The sequence below is a fragment of the Bubalus bubalis genome, chromosome 21 (assembly GCF_019923935.1).
Source record: "Bubalus bubalis isolate 160015118507 breed Murrah chromosome 21, NDDB_SH_1, whole genome shotgun sequence".
Lineage (NCBI taxonomy): Eukaryota > Metazoa > Chordata > Mammalia > Artiodactyla > Bovidae > Bubalus > Bubalus bubalis.
In genome coordinates, this window is record NC_059177.1 from 21,502,866 (window position 1) to 21,517,150 (window position 14,285).

Below are 14,285 nucleotides of genomic sequence, written 5' to 3' on the forward strand. Positions count from 1 at the left end.
ATTCTTTTGGTAAGTGCTGGCTGAGCCCAAGAAATAAAGAAAAACAAAGGGGGCAGGGATGGTGTGTGGACATAACATCTCCTGATCCAGGCTGTGGGCATCGTCGATCACTGTAAAGTAACAGGCTGAGCATGCATGCAGGCAGTGTGATCACACACCCCCTGGGCTCCTTCTCGTCAGACCTTCTCTCGGGAGTAGCTTTCCTTTCCTGATGCCCCAAACACTGCATCCAGGGGCCTACTGCCTCTTTAGACCAGGCACACCGGTCACCGTGAAAAGGAGCGATCTGTGATGAGAAGGAAGGACAGAGCATGCTCTCCTAGTTTCCAGCATGTAAAATCTTTCTACACCAGCAACTCACCAGCAAACTGTAGAAGAACTCATGGACGAAGAGCCCCATGGCGCAGATCAGCAGGTATAGCAGGTGATAAAGGAACTCAACATCCAGAACCATGGCCCGGTAGCCTCTGGTGAATGTCCCACAGTTGCCCACAAAGCTCATCAGAAAAATGATTTTATTGCAGACCTGAGAACAATGACAGCCACAGTGAGAGAAGCATGGACCAAGCCAAACTTGAGACTCTTGGTGAGAACTGAGGGCAACCTGCTCTCAAGTGTCTTTTGGCGCCTCTAGCCCAAACAGAAGCTTCCTTTTGCACCAAGTGCCCACCGGACACACCAAGAACTGTTCTGTGGATCTCAGTCATTTCATTACTTTGCTTTTCAGGCATATTGCAAGTTAATGTGACAGTCAAATAACTTCATGCACAACGCTAATCAAGTGGCATTTGTATATGACAAAAACAAAATTCGCACATACTGAAATTATGATTTTCAAGATGAGATATGAATCATTCTAACATTCTTACGTGAGTTAGTCAAACACAGAAGTCACCTCAATCCACGAACCCTGTGATCAGCATGATTAAAAGTGTTTTCTGAAATTCTGTTACATTCTAGGCATTAGAGTGTTGCAATCTAATGAGAAGCAGCCAGCTCTTGTTATCCACTGCTCATAATTCTACATGGAAAAATAATTTTCTTGGGGTGGCAGGGGAAGAAAGGGACTTCAGGATGAGTTCTAGTCCCTTGCCCCCCTTTCTGGAAATAACTTCTATTTTATCTCTGGGGCTCCATCCCTTCCTTTATATTGGTCCTTGAGGTCTGGGTGGGGCTCCATCCTGGCCAGTCAGAATACTGTATTCCCCTGGCAACAATGATTCGTTCAGAGATAGGCATGTGACCAAATGGAATCAATGACACCCCCTGAGATCTTAGCTGGGACTGCAGCTAAGACAATTTTATTCTTTATCCCTGACCTTGAACCTGAGAGAAAGTGAGCTCTGAGGCTGCTGACATCCATCTGCATTATCACAGAGCCTGAGGGTACCAGTAGTGCAGAAGCAAACAAGAGCAACTGAGCCCTTATGCTACGTCTGGGCTCCTGGATTCAGCTACACCTGAAGCCAGCCTCTTGATTCTCAGTCACATTTTCTTCTTTGCTTGTTAGCATGGAGTAGGTTTTCTGACCCCTGCAACTGAAGGCTGACCTACTGTATAAGATAGTCCCACCTTTGATAGAAATCCCAAGCTTGCAAGTCTGCCTTTAGCAACATGTTGCTAGAAAAACCTAAGTCAGGAGAAAGCCAGAGAGAATGCGCTTTGGCTGCACTTTGTAAAACCATGTCCTGCCACCCGAGCTAGCTTGGCCACAGGTGCTGGGGGAATGCTGCCAGTTAATCTGGTGGGTCAGTGCAAGTGAGCTTCTCAGCAATCAGATAAGGGAGGAAGCCAACACCCATGGAGAAGGTTAGGTTTTCTCAGACAGGCTCCACTTTCAATCCACCAGGTCTTTTTTTCCTTAATATTCTAACCTTTGCCAGTGTCAGATCTTTTTTAGGGTGAGAAAACATCATCAATTCTGAATGAACTGTGCTGAGGTTTCCAAGAGAGGAAAAAAAGGTCGTGCTCTGGTTGGCATTCCAGGACCTCCAACATCTCATGCCCTACAATCTTAACAACGGAGCAATCCGCTTTACCTGAACCTGCTCTCCTCTAACTTCTGCCCTAGTTTTCTCACAGCTACTTTTCCTTCTCCCATTGCTCCATGTAAGAATTCTTTTTTTTTTCACTCCCCTCTAAATAACTGTTTATTGTTTTAGTTTTCCCATCTCTCCCTCCCTCCCCCCAGCTAATGTTATTATGAATGGCCATCAATTATCCACATAGAGTCTTTCCCCCAACTGATCAATGTTACAGAAGAGAAAACTCTGGAATGACTAAAGACCAGAGAAACAAAAGAATTAACTCATAGAAGACAACCTCTGAAATACTGCTTTTTCCTTTTATTTGTGTCTTCTGTATTTGTTTCTTAAAATACTTCCACTCACTGCAGGTGAAGCCTGCATTCCCTCCTTCAACGCTCATGTGTCTCTTTTACTCTGGTCATGCATTTCTAAATGCCAGGCCTAACACGAATAGCTTGTCTTGTCACCTCAAGTCAAGTAACTCAACAACTCAGGTCTATTTGCACCCTGAAAACCAGGTCTTGCCTGACTTCAGTGTAGCTGGCTGCATTATTTCTCTCCCAGTCTGCAGTAATTTGGAATTATTCTTGCCTGCTTCACCACCCAGTAAAGACAGGAATACCTTTGCTGCCTAGAGAAAAGGACCCCGACCAAGTTGCGCACCGTTTTCAGGCATAAGCCTCAGACCCTAAGCCCACCATGTGTCACCATTTCCTCCAAAGCTCTGACATCTGTATCTTCATTCTCCACTATGACCAAGAGGCAGGCTTGTCTCATGTAAGGGGGACATGACTCCGTAAGGGGTCCCCCTGCCTCCAGTTCACCCCCCCCACTCAAATCCATATATATATATATTTTTTTTTTTTTTTTTCATGCCACTACTGAGGGAATTTTCTCAACGATACTTTGCTTATACCAATTTTCTGCTCAAAAACCCTGAGTCAGGGACCTTCCTGGTGGTCCAGTGGTCAGGACTTCACCTTCCAATGCAGAGGGTGCAGGTGTGAACCCTGGCCAGAGAGCTAAGATCCTACATGTCTCTCTGCCAAAAGATCAAAATATAAAACAGAAACTGTGTTGTGGTAAACTTTGCAGATGGTCCACGTTGGAAAAAAATCTTTAAAACAAAACCAAAAAGCCCTGAGTCACTTACCAGTATTGGGAATAGAATTTCCCAACCTATATTCCATACAACACTAATTCCAAGTTACACTTTACAAAACATGTGGGCAAATAAGTTTGGGAAATATGAAGACCCGGTGTTCCCTTCTTAGAGATTCATCATGCGTTAAAGTGAAAGTTGCTCAGTCGTGCCCAACTCTACGCAACCCCATGGACTATACAGCCCATGGAATTCTCCAGGCCAGAATACTGGAGTGGGTAGCCTTTCCCTTCTCCAGGGGATCTTCCCAACCCAGGGATCAAACCCAGGTCTCCCACATTGCAGGCGGATTCTTTACCAGCCAAGCCACAAGGGAAACCCAAGAATACTGGAGTGGGTAGCCTATCTCCTTTCCAGGGGATCTTTCTGACCCAGGAATTGAACTGGGGTCTCCAGCATTGCAGGTGGATTCTTTACCAACTGAGCTATGAGGGAAGCCCTCATACATTATCAGTAGGTTAATGTCTCAGAAATCTTTCAGTAAAAAACCTTGCACTTTCCTTGACCCAGCATTTCCCACATTAATTTGACTAAGGAAGTCCCTTTTCACCCAAGATTTATCAAATTGGGACAGGCCCACCTGGAGGACGGAGCCCCAGTAGGTTTTCCTACAGTTTGGGGCCCAGGTTCCTTGTTCAGAATCAGGTCCTATATTTCAGTACATGAACCACTGAGGAGGCGAAACTTAACTGTTGGCTGTCCCTTAAGAAGGTCTGGGCTTTCCTCGCTGCTTCCACCAGTGGAGAGAATGCTCCTCCCAGTTCCTGCCTCCTGGCCTGATGGTTTCCATTCTTTGAGACAAAACTTCCTCCCCTTAAGCCTGTCAGCTTGAAGCGGTCTCTTGTCCTCTCACACCCTTACTGCCTCTGCCATCTGAACACCCACTTGGGGACATTTATCATTGCCCTAAATTACAGCGTTAACCTATTTTGCAATATCACTTTCATTTCTATGCAGTGACTTCAGCTTCCTTATATGCTCAGGGCAGAAATCTCTGGAAGGTGGTTTTAGATGCCCACAGGTCCCAACTTGTTCCTTCTTTTTGGCAGGAAACCTCTCCAATTTATGGCTTGGTATCAGTCATGTCCATTTCCTAAGGATTCCACAGAGGGAGTAGGTGTCCACCCTTGCACACTGGAAGCTTTGGAAGCACTGAAACGGCACTTCCAAACGTCACTACTGACTTTGCGGTAACCCACCTTCTGACCCCTGGCTTCTCTTCTGACCTCTCCACCTGCTCCCTCTCTCTGAACAGTCCCTCTTGCCTCTCTGCTCTGTTCTCTGTGGTCCTTACCGGAAACTGGGGGCTGTGTTCACATGCAGTCATTGGACTTCCTGACTAGAACCTCTCGTCCGAGCACACCTATGACCTGATGGGCACGATGAACCCAAATCTCAATATCTCTCTCCCTTTGCTTAATTCTGAGAGAAATATTCCCTGACAAGGAGACTGCCAGTGTCCAGAGGGCACATGAAGGGGTCCACTGTCCCGTGAGAAGGTGAAGAGGGAGATGCCCACCGGCGGCTCTCCTCTGCTATTTTAACAGCTCACCCAAAGGATATATTTTTCTGTACTGAAGGCACAGGCCAAAATTTCAGGGAAAATGGAAGGCATTCCTACTCAGATGGAAACAAACAAAAAAATGGCAATGGAGGGATTCGTACTTACGTTGAAAGCTCCCAGAAGAAACAGCGTGGGTTGTAGCCCAACAGAAAATATCAACCGGAGAATCGTGGAAGCGATTAAGGCCCGGATGCCATGAGGCTTGGGGAGGGCGATGACGATGGCCAGAGAGATGAGCATGGCCGTCCACAGCAGTCCCGACCAGTGCGGTTCCAGGGTCCCTGCAACCAGGAGGCAGAGCTCTCAGAGATCAGGGCTTTCCCCTCACAGAGGAGACACACCTGAGCGGGTTCAGGGACAGTTTCTTCAACCACCTCTCTGGCCTGCCTTGGCCCAACCCTGACCTCCAGTTTTCTGCCCCAGACATAACCAGTCACATGCATGTTGTCTTACCTCTAAGCCTTCGACGTCTTCCTTCTACCTGGGAAATTCTCTCCCTTTCCTATTCGCCTGAGGTCTTAGCTTAGATGTCACCTCTTCCAGGGGGCTTCCCAGGTGGCATGAGTGGTAAAGAACCCACCTGCCAATGCAGGGGACATAAACAGATGTGGGTTCGATCCCTGTGTTGGGAAGATCCCCTGGAGGAGGGCATGGCAACCCCCTCCAGTATTCTTGCCTGGAGAATCTCCACGGACAGAGGAGCCTGACAGGCTACAGTCCATGGGGTCGCGAAGAGTTGGACATGACTGAGTGACTGAGCACGGACGTACGCATGTACCTCTGACAGGAAGCCTCCCCCATCCCCTTTCTCCTCACAAAATAGGCCAGGTGCTCCTTCTGTCTCTGACCCTCGGTATCCCTGCTCAGCCCTGTGGGATACTGTTTTCTAGCAGTCAGGGCCCCCTCTTCCAAGCCCCATCCCCACTGGACTCCAACCTCCCCAAGGGAAGCACTGAGTACCCAGCAGGCATCCATCAGATGGGTTTGTTCCATAAGCAAAACTCATCCATGTGTCACACTTCACTCTTCAGGGAGGCGAATTGGGAGAACAGACTTCTAATTTCTATTAAAAGTATGCAAAGGAAAATCGCAGGTCCCCTGCCCGCATCAGATTTCTTCAAGGGAAGGAGGAAAGCAACTTCCGTATCATTAGCATCATCCTACAATTAGATTATCCTTGTAGTCAAAGAGCTTATACTAGTTTCTGTCATCTCTTGCTATTGCAAGTTCTATTTAGAGTGTCCCACGAGACGGCTCGGTTATATAACATGAGCCAACAGGGCTAAAAATAAGGTTCTGTAAAACACTCATTAAAAAAAAAACACCCCTATTTCAAATGCTGTCACATTTTGAGTTTCCTTCAGATGTAAACAAGCAGCACTACATGATTAAGGCTGCTTATATAAAGGAGTTTCACTTCTCCAGAGCTGCCTGGATGGTAGCACCGCCTGGGAAAGCGACGTCCCTGCAGGTCCCAGGCTCTCCCACCAGCCTGGGGATTGCCCTAGTTCCTTTTGTCCACACCTGCCAAGACTCACCTTCTCCCTGAGAACTGTCCCCCGACCCCAGCCACTTGCCTCTTCCCTTTTGATATCTTCCGGAAGGAGAATCTGATCAGGGATGGGCACTCAAAGGCAGAAGCTTTTCAGAAATGCAGGAAGAAGCGGGTCCTAGGGTCAGGTGTTTCCCTTCCTGTGCATTTAACAACTGTTAGATATGGTATCAAGCCCTTCATTTGGATGATCATTTATTTTCTCCTCTTGGCACTCTATGAGGGTACTATGCTGCTGCTGCTAAGTCACGTCAGTCGTGTCTGACTCTGTGCGACCCCATAGATGGCAGCCCACCAGGCTCCCCGTCCCTGGGGTTCTCTAGGCAATAACACTGGAGTGGGTTGCCATTTCCTTCTCCAATGCATGAAAGTGAAAAGTGAAAGTGAAGTCGCTCAGTCGTGTCCAACTCTTAACTACCCCATGGACTGCAGCCTACCAGGCTCCTCCATCCATGGGATTTTCCAGGCAAGAGTACTGGAGTGGGGTGCCATTGCCTTCTCTGGAGGGTACTATGATCACCTCCAATTTACCACAGAGAAAATGGAGTCTTGGGTTACATACCTCACCTAAGGTGAAACAGAATCTACCACGAAAATACATGCTACCAGAGTTGATGGTCCTTAAAAAAAAAAAAAAAAAATCCATCCATTTTAAGTGCATGCCTGTGGGCAGTTTATACAGTCATCTAACCACATGTAACTGCTAATACAATTGAGACATAAACATTGTATCACACTAAGAGGTTTCCTTGTGCTCTTGGCAGCTGATGCCTTGCCCCATCTCCACTCCCAGCCAACTCCTGATCTGCTTTCTACCACAGTAGCTTTGTATTTTCCAGAATTCCATAAAAACTGGAAAAATAATATTAGTAGGCAGTTTTTAAAAATTCTTTCACTTAGCAAAATTTTTAAGGCTCATTCATCTTTTTGTGTATATTAATAGCTTGTTCTTTCTATTGCTGAGTAGTGGTCCATAACATGGCTGTGTCATCATTTATTTATCCGCTCAACAATTAATGGATACTGGGGTTGTTTCCAGATTGAAGTTATGACGAAAGATGCTACTGGGAAACTTCAAGTACAAGTTCTGGGGTGGGGATATGTTTTCATTTCTCTTGGACAAAAACATGGAAATAGATCTGAGAACCCTAAGGATATATTTAACTTCAGAAGACCTAACCATACTATTTTCCAAACTGATGCTACCATTTCCCCTTTTCATCACTAACATATGGGAGTTGCACTGTTCCAGATCGCCACCAATACTTGGTATTGTCGGTCATTCTAATTTTAGCCATCTAGTAGGTTTCTCGCAACATATCTAGGTGGTTTTCATTTGCATTTTTCTAATAACTACTGATGTTGAATATCTTTTTATGTTCTTATTGACTATTCATATATCCTTTTTTTGTGTGAAGTATCTGAGCAAATCTTTTCCCCATTATTTTAATTGGGTAGTCTCTTTATTATTGGATTATAAGAGTTTTTCTATAGGCTATATATAAGCCTTTTATCTGACATGTTTTTTAAGCATTTTCGCCCAGCTTGTGGCTTACCTTTCATTTTCTTAAGCACTTAATCATCATCTTAAACTGCCTCTTAACATCTCAGTATAATAAATGTGACCAGTACAACATATGTACCCAAATTCTGAAAGAGACAATATAAAAAATCTGCTGTCTTCCCACTAAAAAAGCAGTTAAAAATTAACGCTAGATATGTAAAATAAATAGCTAGCGAGAAGCTGGTGTATAACACAGGGAGCTAAGCCTGGTGCTCTCTGATGACCTAGGCATGGGTAATGGGATTGGGGAAGTAGGAGAGAGGCTCAAGAGGAAGGGGATTTATGTATACATATGGCTGATTCATGATGTTGTACAGCAGAAATTAACACAACATTTTAAAGCAGTTATACTCCAATTTAAAAATTATTAGAAAAAAATTAATGTTAGATTCCAAAGAAACAATTACAGAAAGATTTTTTTGAGACAATTGGAGAAACATGAATAGGGACAGGCTATCACGATTTATTGTTAGTTTTTTTTAGATATGAGAATGCTATGGGATTATACACATTTAAAAATATTCTCTGAAGTTGAGATGCACAGTGAAACAAGATGTCTAGACTTCTTTAAAATCTTGCAGAAAATACAGTAGGAGTATAAATGAAACAAAACAGGCAAAATGTTGTTAAAGATGGGCTGATGGGTACATGGCAGTTTATTATATTCTTCTTTCCACTTGTGTACAGATTTGAAAATTTCAACAGTAAGGAAGTTTAAAAAGTAGTACTTTATGGGCTTTAATCACCATGGCATGCATACAAATTCAGTAAGAATTCTGAAGCTGCCAAATTTTCATGCTTTTTAAAGACTGTGTGACTCTCAGTTCTCAACCAAAGGGGGAAAAATACTTTTGAAAAGGAGCTTTTAAGGCCACAGTGTCCTCAGCAGCCACAAGCCTTTTAAGTCAGAGAGCCACACTGGCATACCTAGCAAGGTCAGGAGGGACATTTTGGAAACCCTAGTTTCAGGATTCAACAAGAACAAATATTTCTCTTAAAAAAATACTTTCAGGTAACCAATCAGATTTTGTTTCTAGATAGGGCTGAAACAACCTTCTTCCTGAAGATGGTCAACAGTGAGTATAGAAGATGTCCCCAGAATATGTTTAAAAGAAAAAAAAAAAAAATCCCCCTGAGTGAGTTGATGTGTTTGAGGGGAATTTCTGTCACTATATAATGGAAAGGACTTCCTGACATCAGATCAACCTCCTTCTCTCCAACAAGGACATCTAATTATATTTTCTGTTGAGTGCACTGGCACAAAGTTCTAAAGCCCACACTGCCAAAACAGGAAGCCTAGATTTCTATAGATCCAGGGTCAATGCCACCTTGAGTGCTACATTGTAAAGCCAGAAGGACCTTTAACAATCATCCAGTAGGTCTTGAACTTGCACGGGCAAGCAACAGGGTGCTCCAGAGACCCTGACTGGGTCAGCAATTATTTTCTCCTGACCACTACGGGAATTTCCAAATCCATACCTTGGTGTCAAAACTACCGGCTCAACCTAAGCACTGCTTAATAGGGAGGATAAGTAGGACGAACTGAAGTGTTTTGCCCAGAGTCATGTGGCAGGTGAGTGTTAGGGCCAGGCCTGGACACCAGGTCCAGACTCTGTAGGTCTAGCTGTTGCACTGGATGAGGCTTATCACTGAAGAGGAGGGAGCTATCAATGAACTGTCCCCAGACAGTGGCCTCAAAACTGCCATAAGTGACCAGTGAAGAAAATGGCCAAGGTACAGAATAACAATCAGTTTTAAATATTTTTTAAAGCAGTGGAGGGGGGAAATGAAGACACACTCAAAGTACCAGTTGAAGAATCTGCTGTGATGTGATAGCCCCTGGAGGTGAGAAGAGGGCTCCGTCCCCTCCACCTAAGCCCTTGGCTCAACACTTCACACTCTCACCTCTGCTAACTGGCAGCCCAGCACAGGCAGACACCCCCCAGGAGAACACCCTGCAGCGCTGTGGACCTGCCCAACTTTTCTGACAGGGACACCATGAACCCTGACATAATCCATGTTAAAGGAAAATACCCCTTGGGCTTGTGTTTAAGTACTGCCTTGGGGGAAAAACATCACTCCAATGAAGCTTTCCACATGGCTTCAGGCTCAACTGAAAAAGTAAAGCCTCAAATGTGTAAGTTAGATATACCATAGAACACACTGTTACTTTTAAGTTGGACCTTAAATTTACTTCAGTCGTGTATACAGCTGCATTATTAAACTCCAGAGCAGAGCCTGCTCTGGATTTACCTCTGTGCTGTTTGTTTGGGTGTTTTTTTTGGTTTTTATTCTCTTACTTTTTGGGCTCTTCATCCCATTGTTTTACAGAAGGTGGCTACTGCCAGGTTACGACATACATAGTAGAGGTGATCTGCCACAAAGCTCTGATGAAAAGCTGAGCGGAAAAGTCAGCCTCCCAGGAGGCTGTCACTGGTGTCAGAAAAGGGGGCCATGGAAGTTAATAGAAGGGGAGCCCCCAGAACTCCACAGTGGTGAATGTTTCCAGAAGGCCGTTAAGCAAACTGAGGAGCCCCAAACAGAAAAGTGCTCTGAGTGGTTTGCCTTTCCTCAATAAAATGTGTAGAATGTGTACACAGATGACCAGAAGGAGATGGGGGAAGGAAATCTATGAAGACCATGGACAGCATGTCTCATTATGTGAATAACAGCATGCAGCTCTTAACTGACTAAAAAGCCAAGGATGTCTTGTCTAAAGTCATTCATGCCCTGCCTCCTGTTACCTCTTGCCAGAAAAAAAAAAGAAAAAAAATTAAATTCCAGAGATTATTTTTTACAAATTCTTTAGTCTGAAATGAATTCCACAAGTATGGCATAGGAAAGAAATCGAGTGGACTGAGCATCAAAGTTACCTACATTCATTCTAGGATTAGCTCAGCTGCTAAGGGGCTGTGTGTCTCTGGCTAAATCTCTCAGCTTCCCTGATACATAGTTTCCTGATATAACAAAACAAGGAGGTTAGGATGATCTCTTACTGTTTTAATACAATATATTGTTTCTCCTCTTTCTTTCTGGAGAAATAAATATGGATAAACAGTTTATATGATTTCAAATTAGATTTAAAAATAAACCCACAGTGTCACTTCACACATCAGTCAGAATAGCCATCACCAAAAAGTCTACAAACAGTAAGTACTGTAGAGGGTGTGGAGAAAAGGGAACCCTCCCACACTGTTGGTGGCAATGTAAACTGACACAGCCCTTATGGAGAACAGCATGGAGATTTCTTAAGAAGAATAGACATACATCTACCATATCACCCAGCAACCCCTACTGGGCATACGCCCTGAGAAAGCCATAATTCAAAAAGACACATGTACCCCAATGTTCGCAGCAGCACTATTTATAATAGCCAGGACATGGAAGCAACCTAGATGTTCACCAACAGATGAATGGATACAGATGTTGTGGTATATATACACAATGGAATATTACTTAGCCATACAAAAGAACGAATCTGAGTCAGTTCTAGTGAGGTGGATGAACCTAGAGCCTGTTATACAAAGTGAAGTAAGTCAGAGAAAAACAAATACAGTGTACTAATGCATATGTAGGGAATCTAGAAAAACAGTATTATTGATGAACCTACTTGGAGGGAAGGGATGGAGTTGCAGATGTAGAGAAGGGCACTGTGGACACAGTGGCAGAAGGAGTCAGTGGGATGAATGGACAAAGCAGCATCAACCTATATATACTATCAGGTGTAAGATGGATAGGTGTTGAGGAGTTGCTGGGAGGCACACAGAGCCAGTCTGGTTCTCTGTGACGACCTGAAGGGATGACAATGCAGAGGGAAGGAAGGTGCCAGAGGGAGAGGATGTATGTCTAATTATGGCTGATTCACGTTGCTTGTGGCAGAAACCAACACAACACTGCAAAAGTTAAAACACACAAAACAAGCAAAAAATAAACCCATAGTAGAAGCTACACTCTCATCGTGTCTGAAAACAGGGAACTAGGATCCCATCAATTGCACCAGTTCTACCAGGGATCCCATTTCAGACGCAAGTCATAGCCATCCTGCTGTTTCTAGAAGTTTCCTTGAAATTAAAGACATGGGCAGTACCTCCTCGGACTCCTTTAAATGGGTAGAAAAACGCCACAAGCAGGTTCATCAGGACGGCCAGGTTGAATGAAATGCTACTCCAGAAAGACATGTTGCGGGCGCACCAGTACAGGACGGGCTGGGCTGTGAAAACAAAGATAGAACCATGAGGTTCGAGACTGTGAGCCAGAACGCTGGGAATGCCACAGTCCCCTCCTCCCGCTCTACCCCTACAAGCCCACTTTTGTTCCCAGTTTTCACCAAACATTAAAAATGGTCACTTGTTTTCAAGCTGACTCATAAGCTCAGAACGACATCAGATGGGTTTGTTTCTGTTGGGAGTCCTTACTGGAACAGAAGATGAATTGGGGGACAAGGAAGAGAAGAAAGGGGAAAAGCTGGAGCATCTAAAAACCCCACATGCCCCCATCAGCACTATCAGTTATGGAATCTGGGGGGTTATCCAGGGTTCATGTGCCAAGTCCTCAGTTCCCCCTGGGGCCCTGGGACTGGAGGAGATGCCCAAGGAGACTGGAGAATTCAATGAGCCTTTGAGAAGTAGGGGGGATACACAGCATTCAGAGTCAGCCCAGCTGGGCTCCAGGCTAGGAATGTTACCACTTCCACACTCCTTCCCTGCTTGAAATTCTTCACCGACTCACTGATGCCTGAAAGCAAGACAATAGCCCCTTTCCCATCACCAAGTCATCCGCCACTTTCCTGAAGAGGAACCAGAAATAGGACCTCTGCCTGGATGGTCAGCAGCCAAGCTCCATTTCTAAAGGCTACAGTAGAGAAAGGATGGGGCCCCAAAGCCCTCCCAAAGGGCAGGAGACCCTTGAGGCAGTTATTGCTCAGTTGCTCAGTCACGTCCAACTCCTTGCGACCCCGTGGATGGCAGCATGCCAGGCCTCCATGTCCCTCACTATTTCCCAAAGTTTGCCCAAACTCATTGAGTTGGTGATGCCATCTCATCCTCTGTTGTCCCCTTCTCCTCTTGCCCTCAATCTTTCCCAGTATCAGGCTCTTTTCCAGTGAGTCGGCTCTCTGCATCAGGTGGCCAAAGTATTGGAGCTTCAGCATCAGTCCTTCCAATGAATATTCAGGGTTGATTTCCTTTAGGATTGACTGGTTTGATCTCCTTGCTGTCCAAGGGACTCTAGAGTCTTCTCCAGCACCACAGTTTGAAAGCATCAGGTCTCAGGCAGTGCTGCCTCTTATCCCATTGTTACTGACAGCTGAAACCACACTTGGCTGCATCTCAGCTGCGGACAAGCCGTGGCCACACTGCTTTGGTGGTGCCTTACACTTAGGATGATGCTTAAGAATAGATATGGGGGGAATAATTTCCATCTCCATGCCAGAGGCAAAGTTTCCAGAAGACAGGCTCATTCAACATAATTCTCCTCTAAAGGGAAGTGTGGAGTAGGTGAAAATGAATGTCTAGCGTGTTATTTCTCTTTCCCAACGAAGTCACCGTTTCACTCTAGGACAGCAGCCAATGGCAAATCCGATGACTCTATAACGATGCCTATAGCAGTAACCAAGCCTTCATAAGCTTCTAGCCAAAATAAAGTTATGGCACAATTACACAGAGCCCTGGATAATTTAATAACTGCTCATTTACATGCTCGCATGGTAAGAGGCCATGTTTCCAAACCGTTGAGTTTTGGAGCTATAAGCAGCATCTGGTTTAACATCTCTCATTTGATAAATGAGGGAAACTGAGGCCCAGCCGAGGATGGAAGCTGTGGCAATCTCATCCCCTCAGCTCAGAGATCCCTGGGCTCAGTGACAAGGACAGTTAAGGGGCTCATGTCACCATTTAGTAGAGAAGCCGACCAGTAATCAGTCAACCTGATTTCCCGGAGTTTGTTTTATTTTATAAGCTATTAATAATTGCCGAAGCAAATTTAAGATGAGAAACCACTTACTCTGGAGACAATAACTGTTGGTGTTTTTTTCTGGGATTGAAGCCCATTCCTGATCTGAACATGAAAACTCTGAACAGCACAGAAGAAACAATGGCAAGGATGGCCAAGGGCTGACTGATGGGAACACGGGGATTTACAACATCCTCCCCCTTCAGTGTATGGTTAACAGACTAATAAGAAGTGAAAAGACAAAAAGGCAGGAAATGGCAGAGATGAGTGAGGGTTAAGCCAGGATTCTCTTCAGGGGGAGCTCTCAACCTGAACCAAGTGTAAGAATAGCCACTGTGTGGTGCTTCAACAAGACTGTAATAAATGCTCCTCAACTCTGGCATTTAGTTTTCACAAATCTGACTTTTACAAGGCTAACACTGTACTTAAATTGTGGTGTCACTTTGAATATGAACAAATATTCAACC

General features: G+C 44.8%; 1 protein-coding gene across 10 annotated transcripts in view; it reads right to left on the reverse strand.

The window, feature by feature from the left end:
* Nucleotides 1-14,285, reverse strand: part of ITPR1 (inositol 1,4,5-trisphosphate receptor type 1) — a 354,027-nt gene that overhangs the window by 42,357 nt on the left and 297,385 nt on the right. For all 10 annotated transcript variants that reach the window (XM_044934302.1, XM_044934310.1, XM_044934306.1 and 7 more), the window contains 3 exons: nt 11,957-12,079; nt 4,859-5,034; nt 362-526 (listed from right to left, as the gene is read on the reverse strand). In XM_044934302.1, the coding sequence (XP_044790237.1) occupies nt 362-526; nt 4,859-5,034; nt 11,957-12,079 (464 nt within the window). The remainder of the gene's footprint in view (nt 1-361; nt 527-4,858; nt 5,035-11,956; nt 12,080-14,285) is intronic.